At 39.1% G+C, this 19,845-nt stretch overlaps 1 protein-coding gene across 1 annotated transcript; it reads left to right on the top strand.

The window, feature by feature from the left end:
• Positions 1-1,573: 1,573 nt before the first annotated feature.
• On the top strand, positions 1,574-11,635 carry GZMK (granzyme K). Its single transcript, XM_068990742.1, has 5 exons — positions 1,574-1,637; positions 1,905-2,052; positions 8,419-8,569; positions 9,347-9,616; positions 11,474-11,635. Exons 1-5 carry the CDS (start codon positions 1,574-1,576, stop codon positions 11,633-11,635), a joined length of 795 nt encoding a protein of 264 aa, XP_068846843.1.
• Positions 11,636-19,845: the final 8,210 nt, after the last annotated feature.

Here is a 19,845-nt window from a genome sequence, read left to right as displayed (position 1 = left end):
TGTTTGCTTTATTAAGTTTGTGGCTTTTCTTAATCTGGCTTCTCCTTTTCTCACCAGGTCTATGAGACAGGAAGTCACCACTCTGCACTGGGTTTGTTCATTCTTCTTGTTTACTATGCAGGAGAGCTTTACTGTTGCTGCATCCTAATAAAGTACAAACAGGATATTTCTCATATTTTGTGCTCTGGTGGTATATTTATTAATACACAACTTATTTTAGATCAGGCAATTGATTTGATCCAGCGTGTATGCTGTGTAACTTTAGGCAAATTACTTAACCTCTCTTGAGTCAATTTCTTTAATTGTAACAGATATAATAGTTTGTCCTGCCTTCCACACAGACATAAGACATGAAAACATATAAATGATCGTGTAAAGAGAATTTTAGGAAGATTTAAGACATTTGTTAAATTTAATGTAGAATATGCAAGTATAATAGTTATTGGTGTTATTCCTACTGTCTTGCTAGAAAACAATTCAGTAGGAGTCTTTTGCAATCTGGCAAGAATAATAGCTCTGGATTTCAATTTATTTTGGTAAAAAAATAAAAGATAGGATGCAAATATTTTAGAAGAAAGAAAATAAGATCTGTTAATTAAAGATTAATTTTGATCAGTGTTTTTAGAAAGTGCTTGGGGTCTTGTGTGGTGCCTGATTGGTCTGTCTGTATTCATTTAATAACATCTGCCCTAGTGATCAGCACCCAGCACAGACAGAATCTCATAGAAGCTTAAGGCTAATATCTTTTATAGTAAAGGAGAAAGTACTATAGAAAGGCTGGCAATGCATTTCATCTGTTCCTGGGGAGAGTGACAAAGTGCAGTCCTTGATTTTGAAAAGATATTATTATTAAGACCCTGGATAAACACATGGTCATTTTCAATTAAAAATGAGTAAAATAAAGACTCAGAATTTTAAAATATGTTGCCAATGTTCCCCTTTAATAACATTATGGAATCTCCCAAAAATGTAACTAAAATTTAACCAAATTTGGTCACATTTAAAGAAAATGGCATGTCTAGGAATAAGCTTGCTACAAAACATATGGGTTTCTCTGGATGATATTCAGGCTTTAGCTAAGACTTATTGTAAGGCAACCATGATCTGTGCAAGGTTCCATGTCTCTCTATGTAATAAATCTATGTCCAAATGAAAAATAGAAACTAAATATGATAGGCACCATTTTCTGCCAGGAAAAATAGTAAGCATTACTTTAGAGCAATGAACATCTTTGAACTCTGTCTGCAACTTCATTGAGTTCTTATGGTTTGGATAATTTTTATTTTCTCACCATTTATAACATGAGTACTTATACAGATACTGAAAATGGTTAACTCTGGAAATGAGATCTTTATGGAACACATACCTTGCTTCAAAAAGTCCTAAAAGCATAATTCTGAAACTCCCCAAACTGATACATACCTTTAACATTAGGTGTGAAAAATTTTACCTCCAAAACACCTGTGGTGAGAAGGTTAAATTTGCAAAATCAAAACTCCGCCTTCAGACTCTTCTTCCGTCGCCAATACAGTCAGAATATTTCATCTGGGCTTCTTAAATCTAAGCCACTAACATGACTAAGTTTTCTTCTTTTTTTCTATGTTTCCTACTAGCTGGGACTTACATGACTCCAGACTGTAAGTATCTCCTATACCTACCACCTGTCAGCATTCAATGAGTTTCTAGTGATTATGTTATCACATTATAAATGAAAATAATGTTTATATCCATGTAGATATCAATAAGCGATAATGTAGCATGCAATTGTTCATCAGTAAAATTATAATCACTATTAGGCAACTGAAAGATTTTTAATCTTAGAAAATGACATAATGACTATCAAAAGAATTAAGAGAAATAATCCACTTAGATCTCTTCCATTAACTCTTGGTTTTCTTTGGCAGGTTTTAACATGGAGATTATCGGAGGGAGAGAAGTGTCCCCTCACTCCAGGCCATTTATGGCGTCCCTGCAGTACGGCGGCGACCACATCTGCGGGGGAGTGCTGATCCATCCTCAGTGGGTGCTCACAGCAGCCCACTGCCACTTCTGGTGAGTATTACTCGCTGTGTTCCCTCAAGTTGCCTAGAAAAGAAGCTCACCTCTCCCGGGAGAAAATTCAATCTACCCTTGTGCGTGCTAAGTCACTTCAATCGCGTCCAACTCTTTGTGATCCCATGGACTGTAGCCTGCCAGGCTTCTCTGACCATGGGATTCTCCAGGCAAGAGTACTGGAGTGGGTTGGCATTTCCTCCTCCAGGGGATCTTCCTGACCCAGGGATCAAACCTGCGCCTCTTAGGTCTCCTGCATTGGCGGGAGGGTTCTTTATCACTAGCACCACCGTGATTTACCCTTAGCTTCTGTGATAACTGACGAATTGGTGGAGCCGATTTTACCGTCTCACACATCCGTGATTCTGCCCGAAGTTCTACTTTTCTGGGAGATCTAGACAACCTAATAGACAAATTCAAGTCTTTCATGTAATGCCAAGGAACACAGCAACAGTTATAACTGAAGCAGCAATGTTCCTGACCTTGTTAGGGGAAATCAGACATCCTGACTTCGCACCCTATTTTAAAAATGGGTTATAATAACTGTAGTACATAACTGCTTCATGGGGTTTTGAGGATTAAATATTATCTATTTAAATATTTTAAAATACTTAGCAGATAAGTTGCAATAGATTGGCTTTGCTTATAGACTTTTAGACCCTAACCTTAACTCCCCTGCTCAAGGCCTACCCCAGAGGCCTGAGTTCACAATTTAGGAATCACAGCTATAAGGGGCAACAGTTTCCCTAGGTGAAAAAAAAGAAAATGTTTAGATGATTTACACAGAAAAAGAGGAGGTGAGTATTTTTCTGGGATACCAAAAATGAAAGTATTTGTAGAGACAGACTATAACCTCTCACTCTAGGATTCTCTCACTGTTGTTCAGTAGCTAAGTCGTGTCCCACTCTTTGCAGTCCCATGGAATGCAGCACTCCAGACTTCTCTGTGCTTCAGAGTTTGCTCAAACTCATATCCATTGAGTCAGTGATGCTGTCTAATCATCACATCCTCTGCTGCCCCTTTCTCCTCGTGCCTTCAAACTTCCCCAGCATCAGGGTGTTTTCCAATGAGTCAGATCTTCGCATCAGGTGGCCAAAGTACTGGGAGCTTCAGCTTCAGCGTCAGTCCCTCCAGTGAATATTCAGGGTTAGTTTCCTGTAGAATTGACTGGTTTGATCTCCTTGCAGTCCAAGGGACAGTCCAGAGTCTTCTTACTTCAGCTAAAAGTATCCAAAACCCCTCTTGGGATGCTGCAAACATCATGAAAGAAAAGCAATAGAAAACTACTTTGGTGTTTGTTGTTTTATTTGCTTGTTTTGGTTTGGGGGAGTCGTTTTTTGTTTGTATATTTCTTCTTTATCTTTCTAGCCTGAATAAGCTAAAAAATAAGAAAAGATGAGCCTTCTCCTTTCCTTACAAACATGACAGCACTACACTTAAGAACCTCTTAGCCATAATCACTTACCATCTAGGCATCAGTTATATGCCTAAAGGAAACAACTGATTGACCTTGCTTTCATATCTTGGGGATTTTGTTTGGTTGCTCCCATTTTAATGAGACTATTTGAAGACAAACAAGAAATTTTGAAGCCTGCAAACTGTGTGAACTTCTGTTTTATTTCTAAATAGCAAGCCACTAATTTCTGACTTAACATGGCTACTTCATTTAAGTGGGGTTCTTGCTGTCACAGAAATAACACTTGGGTCCACATCACTTCTGTCCTTTCTAGGGCATTTGTCCCCTGGGGACCAGTTAGGCCAAGGGTGACCATCGATAAATGTTCATTCAATTTCAAATACGCACATTTCAGATATGCTTGTGGTTACACATTCAAATGAATTATCACCTCCCCAGATATGGAGCTTGATTTATTATAAAGGCTGAACAAATGCTGTATAGAAAAAAGGGAAATAAATTGGAGAAGAAGGGTTTTTTGGTTTTTGCTAAGCTAAAAGCACATTATGTGACATCCTTTGTAAGCCATAAAGGGCTACCCAAAGGAGAAAAGTGAGAGTGTTAGTCACTCAGTCATGTCCAACTCTTTGCAACCCTATGAACTGTAGCCCACCAGGCTTCTCTGTCCATGGAATTCTCCAGGCAAGAATACTGGCGTGGATAGCCAACTACCCAAAGATAAATAGTATTATTAAGTTGAATTCTAAATTTTGTCAAATGAACTTGATTCAGTAAAAATACATTCACAAATTGAAAAATGGGGAAAAGGGAATCTTGGAATTTAAAAAAAAAAAATTGCTAAATATTGTTTTAAATGGCTGGAGTTTAAAAGAACTCCAGAATATGTGGCTCAGATTTCCTCTACAGGACACTTGGGTGTAAAAATGTAGGCATATTGGTGCTTGGAAAAATATTAAACTTTATGAAATCCAAAATATTTATGAAATAGTTCAATGGTGGCTTCCCACAAATGTACTCCCAAGTATCCTGTGGGAATAGCTTAGTAACACTAGACCCCTCTCTCAGCAAAATGATGAAGGAGGCCAGATCTGGGGTGTTCCCTTCTCACTACTCATCCACACTAAGTTCTTCACTTAGGCCCCTCTGTTAGTTGCCATGCTGGTTATAAAAGGAAACTGGCAAAGAGAAAAAAAAAAGTGTCTTATATAATCTTATTTTCAGCATTTCAATTTATCAGCAGCAAAACTCTCACCAAGTCTTGTCTATTGTCTTCCTGAGTCTCTTCCAATGCCTTCTCCCACTGAACACTTGCCCCATCATGTCACCTGCTTAGTGAAAGTCACTCCGACTGTTTGCGACCCCATGGACCCCACTATGGTCCATGGAATTCTCCAGGCCAGAATACTGGAGTGGGTAGCCTTTCCCTTCTCCAGGGGATCTTCCCAACCCGGAGATTAAACCCAGGTCTCCTGCATTGTGGGTGGATTCTTTACCAGCTAAGCCACAAGGGAAGCCACGTCACCTGCTTAGCCAGCAAATATTATAGATAGAACCCCACCTCCACCCCTTCCACATGCCCTCATTCCATTGCAAATCTCTCAAGGCTCCCATAGTAGAATGGTTACAAATTCAGACCTTGGGTTCAAACCAACAGAGCTTTAATCCTAATTTCACTGCATCCTGGAGCCTCCGCTTAGTATCAGTGGGAATTTCTCGTTTGTTAATGTATCTGATCATCAATTTCCTCATCTGCAAAATGGGATGATCATCATACCTCCCTCACTGGGCCATGGTGAGGTTTAAATGAGGGAAAATATGTAAAATGCTTAGCACAAAACCTGACACACTAAAATAATTTAATAAATGTTGTCTAATGTTATAATGTTATATTGGACATGAATCTGAGCAAACTCCAGACAGTGGAGGACAGAGAAGCCTGGTGTGCTTCAGTCCATGAATGAGGTCGCAGAGTTGGACATGACTTAGCAACTGAACAACAACAAGGTTATATTAATATCTGTGTATTTGTACCTTCCACGGCAGTCACTCAGGAACAAATTTCATGATCCAGTCATGTTGATGGAATAAACCTGTAATAGCCCGTCTCTGACAGCCTGGTCATTCCCTCCTCTCTTATGCAAAAGATCTCAAAAAATAGGAAATCTACATTCACTATCAAACCCAGAGGAATGGGTCTAAGCAGAAACACTGCTCAGTGCCAAGGCAGACTGGCAGAGGAAGTAAGAGGCTTGCAGGGACTTGGCATGAGCTTATAAAGTTGCCATGCAGCCAAAAACCTCCAGATGATTCTGAAGCTGGTCTTTAGACCACCCATAGGGAAACACTGTGCTGTGCAAATGAGACGCCTGTATTGTTGCTTCTCCTCCAAGGGAATTCAAACCTGAATTTAGCTAAGGAGGTGGGATTCTGGGACTCAGGTAATTCCAGGTATCCTGTGGGCAGAAAATATTGACCTCTGTAGTACAGATTACAGTTGAACTGTATCTAGAAATGGAAAATTCAAAAAACATTCATGGTCTGCTTGGGTTGTTTTTGGTATTCGCATGTCCCAGTGGAGACAAAAAGTAAACAAAACACTTCAAAGTCTTTAACGGATCAAGGACATTGGTAAAAGATGAAGGAAAACCCGACATTTTCTCTGCCCCCTTCCCCTAGTCAGAATTCATCTTCCACATCCCACATTCATATCTCCCTGCCTTTCCATGTTAGTTATTTATGTACATACCTGTCTTTTCTATTTAATCAGTAGCCCCAGGGATTTTATATTATCCTTCCCCTCCACAGCTTTGGATTTAGCAGGTACACTGAATTTGAGTTTGAATCAATCCTAGGAAATCCAATCCACATCCTTTGAGAATTTCATCCCCATCCTGATTTTGCAACAGGCGAATTTTTCAACAAATGGAGCTGAAATTCCCAAAATAAACCAAAATAAACTCTTTTGGTAGAAACCCCAAAGTGTTAATTCCCGGCAGTCAGAGCCCTACCATACAAACCCATTTAAGCACAGTCATGCACTGGTTCCCCAAACCTGAAACAAACTTTTCTTCCTTTTTCTGTATGTTTCTGTGCTCTTTTTAATTTTTGCTAATCTTTATTCGTCTATATATGTGTGTGTTTGGGCTTTCCTGGTAGCTCAGCTGATAAAGAATCTGCCTGTAATGCAGAAGACCTGGGTTCCATTCCTGAGTTGGGAAGATCCCCTGGAGGAGAGCATGGCAACCCATGCCAGTATTCTTGCCTGGAGAATCCCCATGGCAGGCTACATCATGGGGTCACAGACAGTCAGACATGATTGAGCAACTAAGCACAACACAGCACAGCATATATGTGTGTTTATCAGATATGTGTGTTTTTATTGTAATCTGCCCTGACCCTTTTCCATATGACAATGAAATAGTTACAAATGCAAACAAATATAATTCTTTTTTATTACCTTCCTTGTTCTAAAAAAAGGATTCGAAGATGGGTGTTTCCTGAGAACACACATAAAAATGGGACATTTTTGTAGAATGCAAGTGGTTCCAAAGTGTAGTGAAAGTGTTAGTCACTCCAGTCGTGTCTGACTCTTTGCAACCCCATGGACTGTAGGCTGCCAGGCTCCTCTGTCCATGGGATTTCCCAGGCAAGAATACTGAAGTGGATTGCCATTGCCTTCTCCAGGGGATCTTCCCAACCCAGAGATCAAAAGCAGACTCTTTACCATCTGAGCCACCAGGGAAGTCTGGAAACAGCTCCAAGGTGTTGTTGAAATCTCAAAAATAATTTTCTATTTTCATAATGATGTGAATATAATTTTACTCAACATACAATAAATCAGATCAACTTTTGAAACATTGGCATACTATAATTGTATATGACTGGAGAAGGCAATGGCACCCCACTCCAGTACTCTTGCCTGGAAAATCCCATGGATGGAAGAGCCTGGTGGGCTGCAGTCCATGGGGTCGCTAAGAGTCGGTTCAGACATGACTGAGCGACTTCTCTTTCACTTTTCACTTTCATGCTTTGGAGAAGGAAATGGCAACCCACTCCAGTGTTCTTGCATGGAGAATCCCAGGGACAGGGGAGCCTGGTGGGCTGCCGTCTATGGGGTTGCACAGAGTTGGACACAACTGAAGTGACTTAGCAGCAGCAGCAGCAGGGATTTAAAAAAAACCAAAAGTATTGTTTCCATCATCTGACTCACCAGTTTTATCCTCTAAATCTCTACCATGGAATTATCTATGGCTACTAACTCTAAAGTACCTTAATTTCAGATGATTTTTCACCTAGAGGAAAGTTTTCCTTTCTTGTCTGAATCATCTTTCTAATTGAGTGGACAGAACATATGAGAATGGATCTTAATTCTCCCTATTGCCCTGAGATGAGATTTAGATATACCAGATTAGCAAGTGTAGAGTTGACTTTGTTGTTGTTTAGTCATTAAGTCATGTCCAACTCTTTGCAACCCCATGGACTGTAGCCCATCAGGCTCCTTCATCCATGGATTTCCCAGGCAAGAATACTGGAGTGGGTTGCCATTTCCTTCTCCAGGGGATCTTCCGCACCAAAGAATCGAATCTGCATTGGAGGCAGATTCTTTACTGCTGAGCCACCAGGGAAGCCCAGAGTTGAGTCTTTTCCTTTTAGTTATTAAAATATTTAATATTGGGAAGGTGAATAAACTTGAATTCGGTCATTTAGGATTTTCCTTCTTTCCCTCCCACCATATGGCACTAGCTGGGGAATTGTACTGGGATGGATTTGGCCCTTGTTTTCATCCTTTCATTATTGGGCCCATGACCTCTGTCACTCCACCTAATCCTGCACAAGTTACCTTGAAGCTGGTCCTTATTCTTGTATGTATATGGTTTCTCCACCATTTCTACTCCCCATTGGAAGATTGGGGAGCCATTCTGTGTGTCTATTCTTTTTGCTTTTTTTAGGTTTCCCAAAAGCCAGTCTTCCAAAGTGGTTTTAGGAGCACACTCCCTCTCAAAGAATGAGGCCTCCAAGCAAACATTTAAGATTAAAAAATTCATAAGATTCCCAGGATTTACAACAGACCCTAAATCAAATGACATTATGCTGGTTAAGGTATGTAGCATTGTGTTCCTTCAATTTCTCCAACATTCTTATACCTCACAATTCAGTTGTTAAATCATCTAACAAAGCATTTTGTTAGCATTCTCCCTCTGTTCAAGGTGATGTGTGGTGACATATTCTATTAGGGCTCATTGTACTCCATTTAATGCCTTGAAAGAAAAAAGAATATATCATAAACACGCCTGGGCTATGTTTATACAAGGAAAAACAGCTCTGATGTTCACATTCGTGGGAGGAGAACCTCCCAACAGGCGCAAGGATCCACACTGCAAGCTTTTTCTCCCAATACTTTTCTCATTAGCAAATGAAAAGTACAAGTCGCTTATACAACAGAGCCAAGCAAGTGACTTCAGGGACACAGAAGTGAGTTACAACTTAGTCTAGACCATACTAAGTCCAGTTCAAACTCAGTCTAGACCATACTCAAGGGTCCTATCCAGCAGGAAAGAGCCCAGCCCTCAAAGTCATGACCTATGGATGTTATTCCACAGAAAATCATCCAATGCAGAGCAAAGGCCAGTTGGCTTGAGACTGGGCAAAATTCCTGCTCTATGTAAGCTTCCTCCCTGAGCATCACTGAGCTCTAAAGGGAATGAAGAGCGTGTTCAGAAAAGCAACAACCACAAATGCAGCTGTGGGCTACCACCAAAGTAGATTCAAGAAAAAGGACGCCCTCAGAGTACAGAGGGACCACACATACACCGATCAGACTAATCACAAAATACTACTGGGGACAAAAGATCATTTACTCTCTTTTCAATCTGTCAGCTTCACACAGCCGCAATACTCAACGAACATGTCCAACTGCTCCACCCAAGAGCTAAAACTGATATTAAAGCTGGAACAAAATGCCAGGTTGTTGGCTGGGGAGCCACTGATCCAGAATGCTTAAGCCCTTCTGATACCCTGCGAGAAGTCACTGTCACTGTCATAAGTCGAAAAACGTGCAACAGCCGAGATTATTACAACCACAACCCTATTATAACTAGAACCATGCTATGTGCAGGAGACGCCAGAGGCCAGAAGGATTCCTGTCAGGTAAGAATCCCTCACTCAAACAGGCATTTCAGGGTGCTGAGCTATAGTCAAGCTCTATCCGCACACTCGCAGCAAGGAGGAGAGGTGTGGCGAACACAGCATCACAACTCTGAAAAGGTGCTCTCCAATCCTGCACAGCCTCCACTGTGCTTTCTCATCTGCCACTACAAATAAGCCATAGAACTTGTGAAACACACAGTTAGCACTCATTAATGTTTGTTAATCAGGGTAATGGACTATATCTGATAACTTTTACAGGCTTCCTCTGAGGTGTACTATCCTCCTTAGAAAGCCTACCAACCCTGAGGTCACAAGTGGTGACTAGAAAATAATCTCTCAATCCCTGACCCACCCCAGCTTTAAACTAATCAATATGTGCATGCACACTTCAGTGGTGTCCTACTCTTTGCCACTCTATGGACTGTAGCCCACCAGGCGCCTCTGTCCATGGGGTTATCCAGGCAAGAATACTAGAGTGGGTTACCATGCCCTCCTCCAGGGGATCTTCCCGACCCAAGGATCAAACCCATGTCTCCTGCATCTCCTGCGTTGCAGGCAAATTCTTTACTGCTGAGCCACAGGATAAGCCCCTAAACTAATTAATAGAGAGGTCTTATAAAATTCAAATGCAAAAAGCTCAAATGTATATTCAATATTCTGTGTTTCATAAATAAGGTTGACTGCTAACTGACTAAAAGAAAAACAGTCATGGTTTTCAAATTCTTTGTTTCTTGAGGCATTAAAAAAAAAAAAAAAAGGACTTCCCTGGTGGCTCAGTAGGTAAAAAATCCTCCTGCAATGCAGATCAGGTTTAATCCCTGGGTCGGTAAGATCCCCTGGAGAAGGAAATGGCAACCCACTCCAGTTTTCTTGCCTGGGAAATCCCATGGACAGAGAAACCTGGTGGGCTATAGTCCATGGGGTCTTAAAGAGTCAGACACAGCTGAGTGACTAAATCACCACCATGTTAACAGGTGATGAAGGCTACCTAGCACAGATGGATTACTTTTAAAAAATATATTCACATCATGCTATATTAAGCATTTTTAAGGGGAGGATCTGATGATCTCAAAGATCATGTGTGACTGTAATACCCCAAGACTGTCACCTCCAAATCTCTATTTTCAGGGCCAACCAAGCACAAAGTACTGCACTTTTGGACCTGCATGGCAGCAGAGGCAAAGCCTGCTCTTTAGATTCAAAACCCAGCTCCTTATCTGAAAAGTCAGGCTTCCTTCTCTATTCCCTTGTCGCTTTCCTTGACAGAATTTTTGTTACATGTTTTGTTGTCAGAGTGAGTCCTCAAGAATCTGTTCATTGGGCAAGTCTTTACTAAGGGTTGGGTGTGTGCAGAGCCCCATGTTCAACCATATGACAATGGGAAAAAATAATAGAGAAGGTAGAGTGCCCACCACCAAGACATTTACTCTAATACATTGCTTTTTCCTGTCAGCCTCAATAGCAACTTGATTTCAAACCCATGAACACCAAAATGAAATTCTTCATTTTAAAAATGTCTTTTATTTCAGTGGATTATTTCAAACTTCCTTGTCTACCCATTTCTTAATGAATAAAGCTCAACAGTCCCAGTGACTGCTAAAAGACATGTACATGTACAAAGTCTTCGAGACAGGGACATGGACAAAGAGAGGCAGAGAGACAAATGGACAAAACCTTTGTTCTGGATGGAGAGAGAGACACAGAGAACTTATACTGCTCAGGGACTGTATCAGGCACTCTGTAGGACACAAAGAAACCAATGACCCAGATAATAATCATTTGATGGTTATTAACAGCTGATAGTCCAAAAAGTTCAACATCTTCTTGCCAAATATCTGCCCGTTTTCTTCTTTCCAGGGTGACTCAGGGGGCCCCTTGGTCTGCAAAGGTGCCTTACAGGCCTTAGTTTCTGGAGGTCGCAAATGTGGTGATGCCAAGAAACCTGGAATCTACATCCTATTAACCCGGAAATACCAAGCTTGGATCAAAAGCAACTTGGCCCCATCTCATGTGGACTAAGACTACAGATGATTTTCTTGGCTCTGTCAGTTGCTTGTTTTCATTTTTGTTTCATTAATGTGTTCCACAGGCTAACTTATCTGCACACGTACTTGAATGTAGTTAAGGTGGAGCACAGTCAGGGTCCACTCCTGACCTGTTAGGACTGATTTTGTTGAGGAATCAAGTTCTTTTTCACATGTACCACTGATGTATTTCTTCTATGCTGCTTTTATTCTGAATAAAATTTAGAAGAGTGTCTGTTCATCTTATATGGAAATAAGATACAGGGAATGATATGTCCCCCAACTCAATCTACACCCCCACAAAGTGCAAAAAGATGATTAAAAAAGACAGTTGTGGCATCACCTTCAACCACGTTTACGTTGTTATTTCTGCTGTATCATTCTTAAAGCTGTATTTTTAAAATTATTGGTGTTGTTCAGCTGCTAAGTCATGTCTGAAGAAACACTAAATTCAAATATCCCAGCTCAAGTGAAGAAAAAATTATCAAGGTTTATACAAATATTTAGATAGTGCTTATTATTTTTATGTCACATTTTCTTCTCAACAGGATTTAAAGCAACATATTTAAAAAAAGGCAATTTAAAAAATGTGAAATTGTAAACAATTTTTCCTGAAAAAAATAGAAATACCATGTGATCCATCAATTTCACTTTCAAATCTTTGAAGAAAATTAAAACACTACCTCAAAAAGATATACGCACCCCATGTTCATTGCAGTCATCCTTCGTGATGCAGAGGTAAAGAATGTGCCTGCCAATGCTGGAGACTCAGATCAGGAAGACCCCCCTAGAGAGGGAAATGGCAACCCATTCTAGTATTCTTGCCTGGAGAATCCTACAGATTGGCAGATTCCAGTCTATGTGGTTGCAAAGAGTCGGACACAACTTAGCAAGTAAACAACAACATGTTCATTGCAGAACTATTTACAATAGCCAAGATATGGAACAACTTAAATGGCTATTGATGGATGAGAAATAAAGAAATTGTGGTTTATACACACACGTACATACACACACACATAATGGAATATTATTCAACCATAAAAAGTAATGAAATCTTGCCATTTTCAAAAACATAGATGGACCTTGAGGGCATTATGCTAAATGAAATGTCAGACAGAGAAATACAAATACTAAATGACCTCTCTTATATGTGGAATCTTTTAACAAAAAGATCATAGATACAGAGAACAAATTAGTGGTTGCCAGAGGTGGAGGGTGAGGAGTAAGAGAAATGGGTGAGGAGGATCAAAAAGTAAATAAGTGTGATTAACTAGCTAATTAATTAAAATAAATTTGGTGAAGGATTGAGACAAGGAGGAAATGAGAGTAAGAAAGAGAAGATGAACATAGGAATGTTGTTAATACTCAAAGTATCACAATTTCCTCCCTACACTTTTGCTAGAAGGAGCCATATTTGGCCCTGAGTCAATGCAAAGAGACCAACACAACAGTTATATGAATTACAGTATCCAAGGAATAAAAATACTGTTTTTCCAGAGGCAGCGCCTCTGGTGCTGGAAACAGAACTGTCTTCCATGATCCCCTTAAGAAAGACATAGTGCCATGGTTCATATGTTTCTACCAAAGGCATCAGGATAACCTGAGAAGATGTTTTGGAATATAGACTCTTCTGGCTCCTTACCTAGAGATTCAGATTGAACAGGGTTGAGGTGGGCCTGGAAATCTGCATTGTTTAAAAGCAATGTAGTTGATTCTAATAAATTCTCAAATCTGAAAGCCACTGATAATAAACATCCTTAATAACATCTTACAAAAAAGAACAATAAGTCTCATGGCTTTTTTTTTTTTTTTTTACAAATCCTTCAATACAAATTGACACTTGAAGACCAAAGCGCAATTCAGTAGGGGCACTTGCGGGTCTCAGCTGTCCTTGATTGTAGTGGTCCAGTGATTACAGTGATAACAATTTCTAATTTGAATGGGTGGTAGCAGAGCATGGGAGCATAATTCAGGCTTCTCCTTCAATGGTCAGCAGCCAAAGGATTCATCTCGGCCTTTACATTTAACCTGGGTTTCAGAAGAGAAATAATGCTCTTTTCCATGTGACGTCATTGAGTTTTCTTATAGTCATATAGAAATAGATACTTTTACGCTTGTTTGTTTGTTGTCTTGGCTTTTAGAAACATTAACCAGCACTATTTGACTATGAATACTTACAAATGGAAGCACTGTGTTAAAAAGCAATCTAATTAAAATTATAGAACTTTGAGAATAAAGTAAAAAAAAAAAGATTCTTTAAAAATTACACTTTAGTGTCATTTTGATTCATTGAAAGTATACTGATTATGACCTAGAAATCCAAGACTATATTTCATAAGAAAAATAGAGGGGGGATTTATAGAAACTCTGGACTCACTGGTAAAAAAAATAATTATCTCATCTAAATTTCAAATCCATGGAACATATTGTTGTAAGTCTCTTTAATATAACAAAAGGACTATTGAGATTTCCTCTGATTGCAGTTGGTGAGTATCCTGATAATTTGTTGCTAAAAACTTGAGAGTTGTGTTTTGAGTTTAGACTCCATGCTGTTCACATCCAATAGTCCAACCGGATCAGATTGCCAGAGAGGAAGTTTCTATCAACAGCTATGGAAGGTCTGGTGACTCTGAAATTGGAAGATAAACAGTTTATTTTGACCAGCAGCTGATGATGGAGCCCACAATTGAAAAGTATCCCTCATCCTTTCAGGGAGGTAGTATTTTATTAAACATACAAAAACCTTCCCAAAATAGCCTAAAAGAATATGGCATTTTAGTGTGGGGAATTCTGTCTTTGAGGGCTTATTTGATTCCATCTATGGCCTCAAAGGTAAGTTGAGAGTCAAAAAGAGGCATATTTTAAAACTGCTCTTATTTAAATTTTTTTAATTCTTAACTTTAATTTAAAATTTAAAAATTTTTAAACTGCTCAAGGGTTTTAAGGGAACATTTATGTATTGCCATTCAGAGTTATCCCACCTTCTCCTTTCTTCATGACTGTGGACAAAACACATTTGCATTCCTCACAGACACAGGAAAAAGCTTCATGCTTTATTTTATGTCTATCCAGTTTTAATAAAAAGTGACAGCACTGAAAACAATTAGGTCCAAATATAATCAATATTAATGCATGTGAGCAATTAAACCGACATAGGACTGGGGAGCAGAGTTAGTCTCTTTCACAGTTTTTGCGCAAAATAAATTCCAGCTCACCCTAAAATAATCAGAATAGTACTTCAGAGCTTGATTGTTTCAGAAAGTTATTTCATTAAAGGAGAGCTGCTTTCTGTCAGTCAGGCCCCTCTTCCTCTTTGACAAAGCTCTCCATTTGGGAAAGGACACACATGTGATGAGGGAGAAAACAGACTGTCTGAGGGCAATATATTCAGATCTCTCAAAGAGCTTACAATTCCACAAGATTACTGAGACACACGTGAAAGCTACCCAGGGGCTGTCTTATGAGTTCTTTGAGTACCAAGTCATTCTGGCTCAACAGTTGTCTTCCTTGAATAGTGGTCAAGATTCAGCTCTGTTTCCAGGCTTTCACACGTTGACTTCCTGTTAACTGTTTCAGTCTTTTTGCTGAGTCATACCAGTCAACTCTAGACTGACATACCCTCCTCATCACCTTTTATCTTCCACCACAAAAGGGTTATGTTCATTTTCTGGCTTTAACAGTAAATGTCTATGTAACAGCCTATTAGAGGCAGCATATGGGGCTTTACTGAGGCATCTCCTGTGAACTTAGAGGTAAGTAGAATTAAGTTGCCCTCTGAGAGTTAAATTTTAACAGAATTAAAATTGTAAACTCCATACATACTTGGGTAGAGTGGAAATACACAAATCACTCTGAAGAGACAGTAAGGTTCCCAAGTCTACAAGATAGGCTGTAATCAGCTTGAAAGTGAACATCTCTCAAGAACATCCCAACCAGAAGGAGAGGAGGACATCTGGGGATACAGGGAAGACAGGGAAATGAGTCCTTACACCTGCCTTCTGATCCCACAGCAAGCCAATCCTGCCTTTAGCCTAATTCCACTAGGCATTCAGATGATTTATCTGGTCTTTTTCTAATTCCATGCTCACCAAGCAAATTTCTGTGAGCATTTTGCTCCCTGAAATTTATTTCTTATTGCAAAATAATAATAAACACTTTGCCTTCTTACATCTATGATTTTTTTTTTGTTTTTTACCTTTAAGTTACCTTAAGTTAAGGTATTTGAATTTCTCTTTAAGACTCATATCTACTTTCAGTGTGCTTTAAAAAAAAATCAAGTTTCAATGAAGATCAACAATGAATCTTGATAAATTTGCCAACATAATGAATTTTAACTACCCCATGAGACATTTCAACAGATCTACAACCTGCCTTTCCCTCAAAGAGTACTCAGGCCATCCCTGCTCTGGCCACAGATACTCACATTTGGAGTATCTCTACATACACATTCCCATTGGTACTCTGATCATCCAATAACTCCCAGAAAGTGTTATGGCTTTTTTTTACCTGTGTTTTATCTGGTTTCTTCAGTAGCAGGGCCTGCTGATTTGCTACTCAACAGCCATCTCCTTATTCCCTGGTAACAAACCTCAAATTTTATTTGGAGTTACAAATGTACACAGCTAAAAGATGGTCTTTTCCAGGCTCTCTCACTGTTAGTAATGGTCCAGGAGATGTAAGTAAAAATCATTGGCTGAGAGCTTCCAGAAAGTTACTTTATTTTTTTCTGTTAATTTAATTTTTTTAATTTAAACTATTGTTGATTTACAATGTGTGTTAATTTCAAATGTACAGCAAAGTGATTGAGTTATACATACACACACAAATGCACATGGAACTTCTTTTTCAGCCTCTTGCCCATTATAGGTTGTTACAAGACATTGAATATAGTTCCCTATGTTATACAGTAGGTTCTAGTTGCTTACTTATTTTATGTGTAGCAGTGTATATATAATAATCCCAAGCTCCTATATTTTTTCTCCACTCCTTTTCTCTCTGATAACCATAAGTCTGCTTCCTATGTCTATGAGTCTATGTCTGGTTTGTAAATAAGTTCATTTGTGTCATTTACTTTAGGTTTCACATATAAATGATGTCATATGATATTTGTCTTCCCTTTTCTGACTTATTTCACTTAATATAATAATCTCTAGGTCCATCCATGTTGCTACAAATGGCATTATTTCATTCTTTCTTATGACCAAGTAACATTCCATGACACATACATACATACCTATATACCCATCCTCTTTATCCATTTAACTGTCAATGAACACTTAGGTTGCATCCATGTCTTGGCTACTGTAAATAGTGCTGCTATGAATGCTGAGGTTCAGATACCTTTTGAATTAGAATTATTGTCTTTTCTGGATATGTGCCCAGGAGTAGAATTGCTCAGTCATATGGTAACTCTCATTTTTTGAGGAAGAGTTCTTTAAAGTGGCTGTGCCAATTTACACTCCCACCAATAGTGTAGTAGGGTTCCTTTTTCTGTATACTTTCTCTAGCAGTTATTAATTATAGACTGTTTAATGATGGACATTCTGACTGGTGTGAGGTAATACCTCATTGTAGTTTTGATTTGCATTTCTCTAATAAGTAGCAGTATCGATCATCATGTGCCTGTTGGGCATCTGTATATCTTCTTTGGAGAAATGTCTGTTTATGTCTTCTGCCCATTTTTTGATTATTTTTATATTAAGCTGTATGAGCTGATTGTATATTTTAGAAATTAATCCCTTGCCAGTAGCATCATTTGCAAATATTTTCTCCCATTTCATAGGTTGTCTTTTCCTTTTGTTTTTGGTTTCCTAAGCTTTTTCATCCAAAACCTATGGGACTCAACAAAAGCAGTTCTAAGCGGGAAGTTTATAATGATACAAGCTTACCTCAGGAAACAAGAAAAATTCCAAACAACATTTGAACCCAAGAACCTGGTTCTTTGAAAGGATAAGCAAAACTAATAAACTTTTAGCCAGGAAGTTCCTTTAAAGAAAGCTGATTCAGCAGGAAGGAGTGCCGTTTTCCCCTTCCTCCTTCCTTCTGCCTGGATTGTAGATGTGATGACTAGAATTTCAGCAAAAATCCTGGTACCATGTGGCAAACTTGAATAGAGACCAAGTGTTAGTGACAATGAAACAGAGAGAGCCTCTATACCACTTCTGTACTCTCTGCCTGAGAACTTCCTTTACATGAAAGAAAAACATTTATATGTTTAATCCACGATTATTTGGAACTTTCTGTTACATACATCTTTATACGTGAGTGCTCAGTCTTGTCCAACTCTTTGTGACCCCATGGACTACAGCCCACAAGTCTCCTCTGTCCATGGGATTTCCCAGGCAAGAATACTGGAGTGGGTTTCCATGGCCTCCTCCAGGGAATCTTCCTGACCCAGAGATCAAACTCGTATTTCCTGCCTCTTCTGCACTGGCAGGCAGATTCTTTGCCACCGAGCCACCGAGGAAGTCCATTATACATCCTTGACCAATCCTAACAGATAAAATCAGAAACTTAAAATGTCTGTCCCTGGTTTATGCTCCAAACAGTGACAAGCATATGTCTTTATGCCCTTATGCCCATATCCTCCAAACTTCCTCATGATTTTAGCCCTATTAAAATAAGAGTTGATTCAGAAAAGTAACTTTTAAATGTTATAATCAATAAATCACTTCCTTCTTGTTGTTTCATCCTGTGGCTTAACATGGAAAAATATGCCCTGACTTATTTGAAAAGATATTTTTATCTTAACCACATACTGCTGCATGGCAAACATTCTTGTTCCTACTATAAAAATAATACATGGTACTCAGTAGTCTGTAACACTATTTTCTCCTTTTGTGTATATTTTGTAAGTGGATCTTGTAGAACTGTTTTTTAAGTTCGATGAAAATAATTTTCTCTGACATTTGAGATTATTATTTATTTTATTATTTCACAACCATTTGAAATAATACAGCAGCTTTTCCATCTGAACTACAAGAGCAACTCCACTGGAAGAACACTGGATATAGAAATACCATGAATATTAGCCATGTTGTAGAAAACCTAAGCAGGCTCACATGTGGTCACACCAGCCAACAGTGCAGAGTGGCCACGTTAATAACCAACCCAAATGCACTTCTGAGTCCTCACTATTGAGCATTCAGAGATTCATTCATTCACACAACAAACACTTATCAAGCACCTCTATTAACTGAGCAAGCTTTCCTGATAGATCAGTTGGTAAAGAATCTGCCTGCAATGCAGGAGACCCCAGTTCGATTCCTGGGTCAGGGAGATCCCCTGGAGGAGGGATAGGCCACCCACTCCAGTATTCTGGCCTGGAGAATTCCATGGACTGTATAGTCCATGGACTCGCAAAGAGTCAGACACGGCTGAGCCACTCATTATTAACTGAGCACTGTGCTGATCCCTGGAAATAGCAAGAGGAAAAGACAATTCCTGCCATGTAGGAACTCAGGGTCTAACAAGCTAACGTGAACATGCAAATAAATATGCTATGTTCCAAAAATTATTATAAAAGTGATATGCAAGAGTAGTCATAATGGCAACATGTATCAATGTAAAACACCTGTAATACAAAAATTGTTCTAAAGAAAACTCAGTCAAGTGTGAGTCATTCAGAATCCCTGCAGGACAATTTCCTCTTAACACTCTTGTCCAGTACAGATGAGGCCTGATTCACTAGCAGTTTGTCAACGATTTCCTAAGGTAGAGGGAAGGAAATATCTAAATCACCAGTTTCGTACTCCCCATCTCTGACTAGACCAAAAAAAAAAAAGGCTACAGCAATTGCTGTGGTAAAAATCATGTCATTGAAAATAAAGGTGAACTCATTTGCTCTTTTTGAGAACTCAACTCTCTCAGGACCTAACCCAGCATAGAGATATCTACGACTAAGCAATGTAGCAAACACATCTCTGGAGGAAATGGTACATTTCTCTCAGCTAGAGATGAGTCAGCTTGCTCTATGAGTCAGGAATGATTATTTATCTGCCCTTTTAGAAGCATCAATGACCAAGGAAGGGAAGAAAAATTTGCAAATCCCAAGTTGACATAGGAATTTTAAGATGGAAGCATCATAAATTTTAGCCTTGCCTGTAACCTCTGTTCTCTTAATTATTTTTTTTTAAACTTAACAGAACAACATTAAAACAGAAGTGAGCTAATATATTGGTTTCCATGAGCCACTGCCTTGCT

The sequence above is a fragment of the Capricornis sumatraensis genome, chromosome 18 (genome assembly GCF_032405125.1).
Source record: "Capricornis sumatraensis isolate serow.1 chromosome 18, serow.2, whole genome shotgun sequence".
In the NCBI taxonomy this organism is placed as follows: Eukaryota; Metazoa; Chordata; class Mammalia; order Artiodactyla; family Bovidae; genus Capricornis; species Capricornis sumatraensis.
The sequence above is the reverse complement of the archived record's forward strand: the minus strand, read 5'-3'. Positions and strand labels throughout refer to the sequence as shown.

What these genes read in the sequence shown, in the direction of transcription:
- GZMK (XM_068990742.1), top strand. Translation starts at nt 1,574, where the DNA reads ATGACTAAGTTTTCTTCTTTTTTTCTATGTTTCCTACTAGCTGGGACT. An exon ending in GCAGCCCACTGCCACTTCTG is followed by an intron (nt 2,053 to 8,418) that starts GTGAGTATTACT and finishes TGCTTTTTTTAG; the next exon opens with GTTTCCCAAAAGCCAGTCTT. An exon ending in ATGACATTATGCTGGTTAAG is followed by an intron (nt 8,570 to 9,346) that starts GTATGTAGCATT and finishes TCAATCTGTCAG; the next exon opens with CTTCACACAGCCGCAATACT.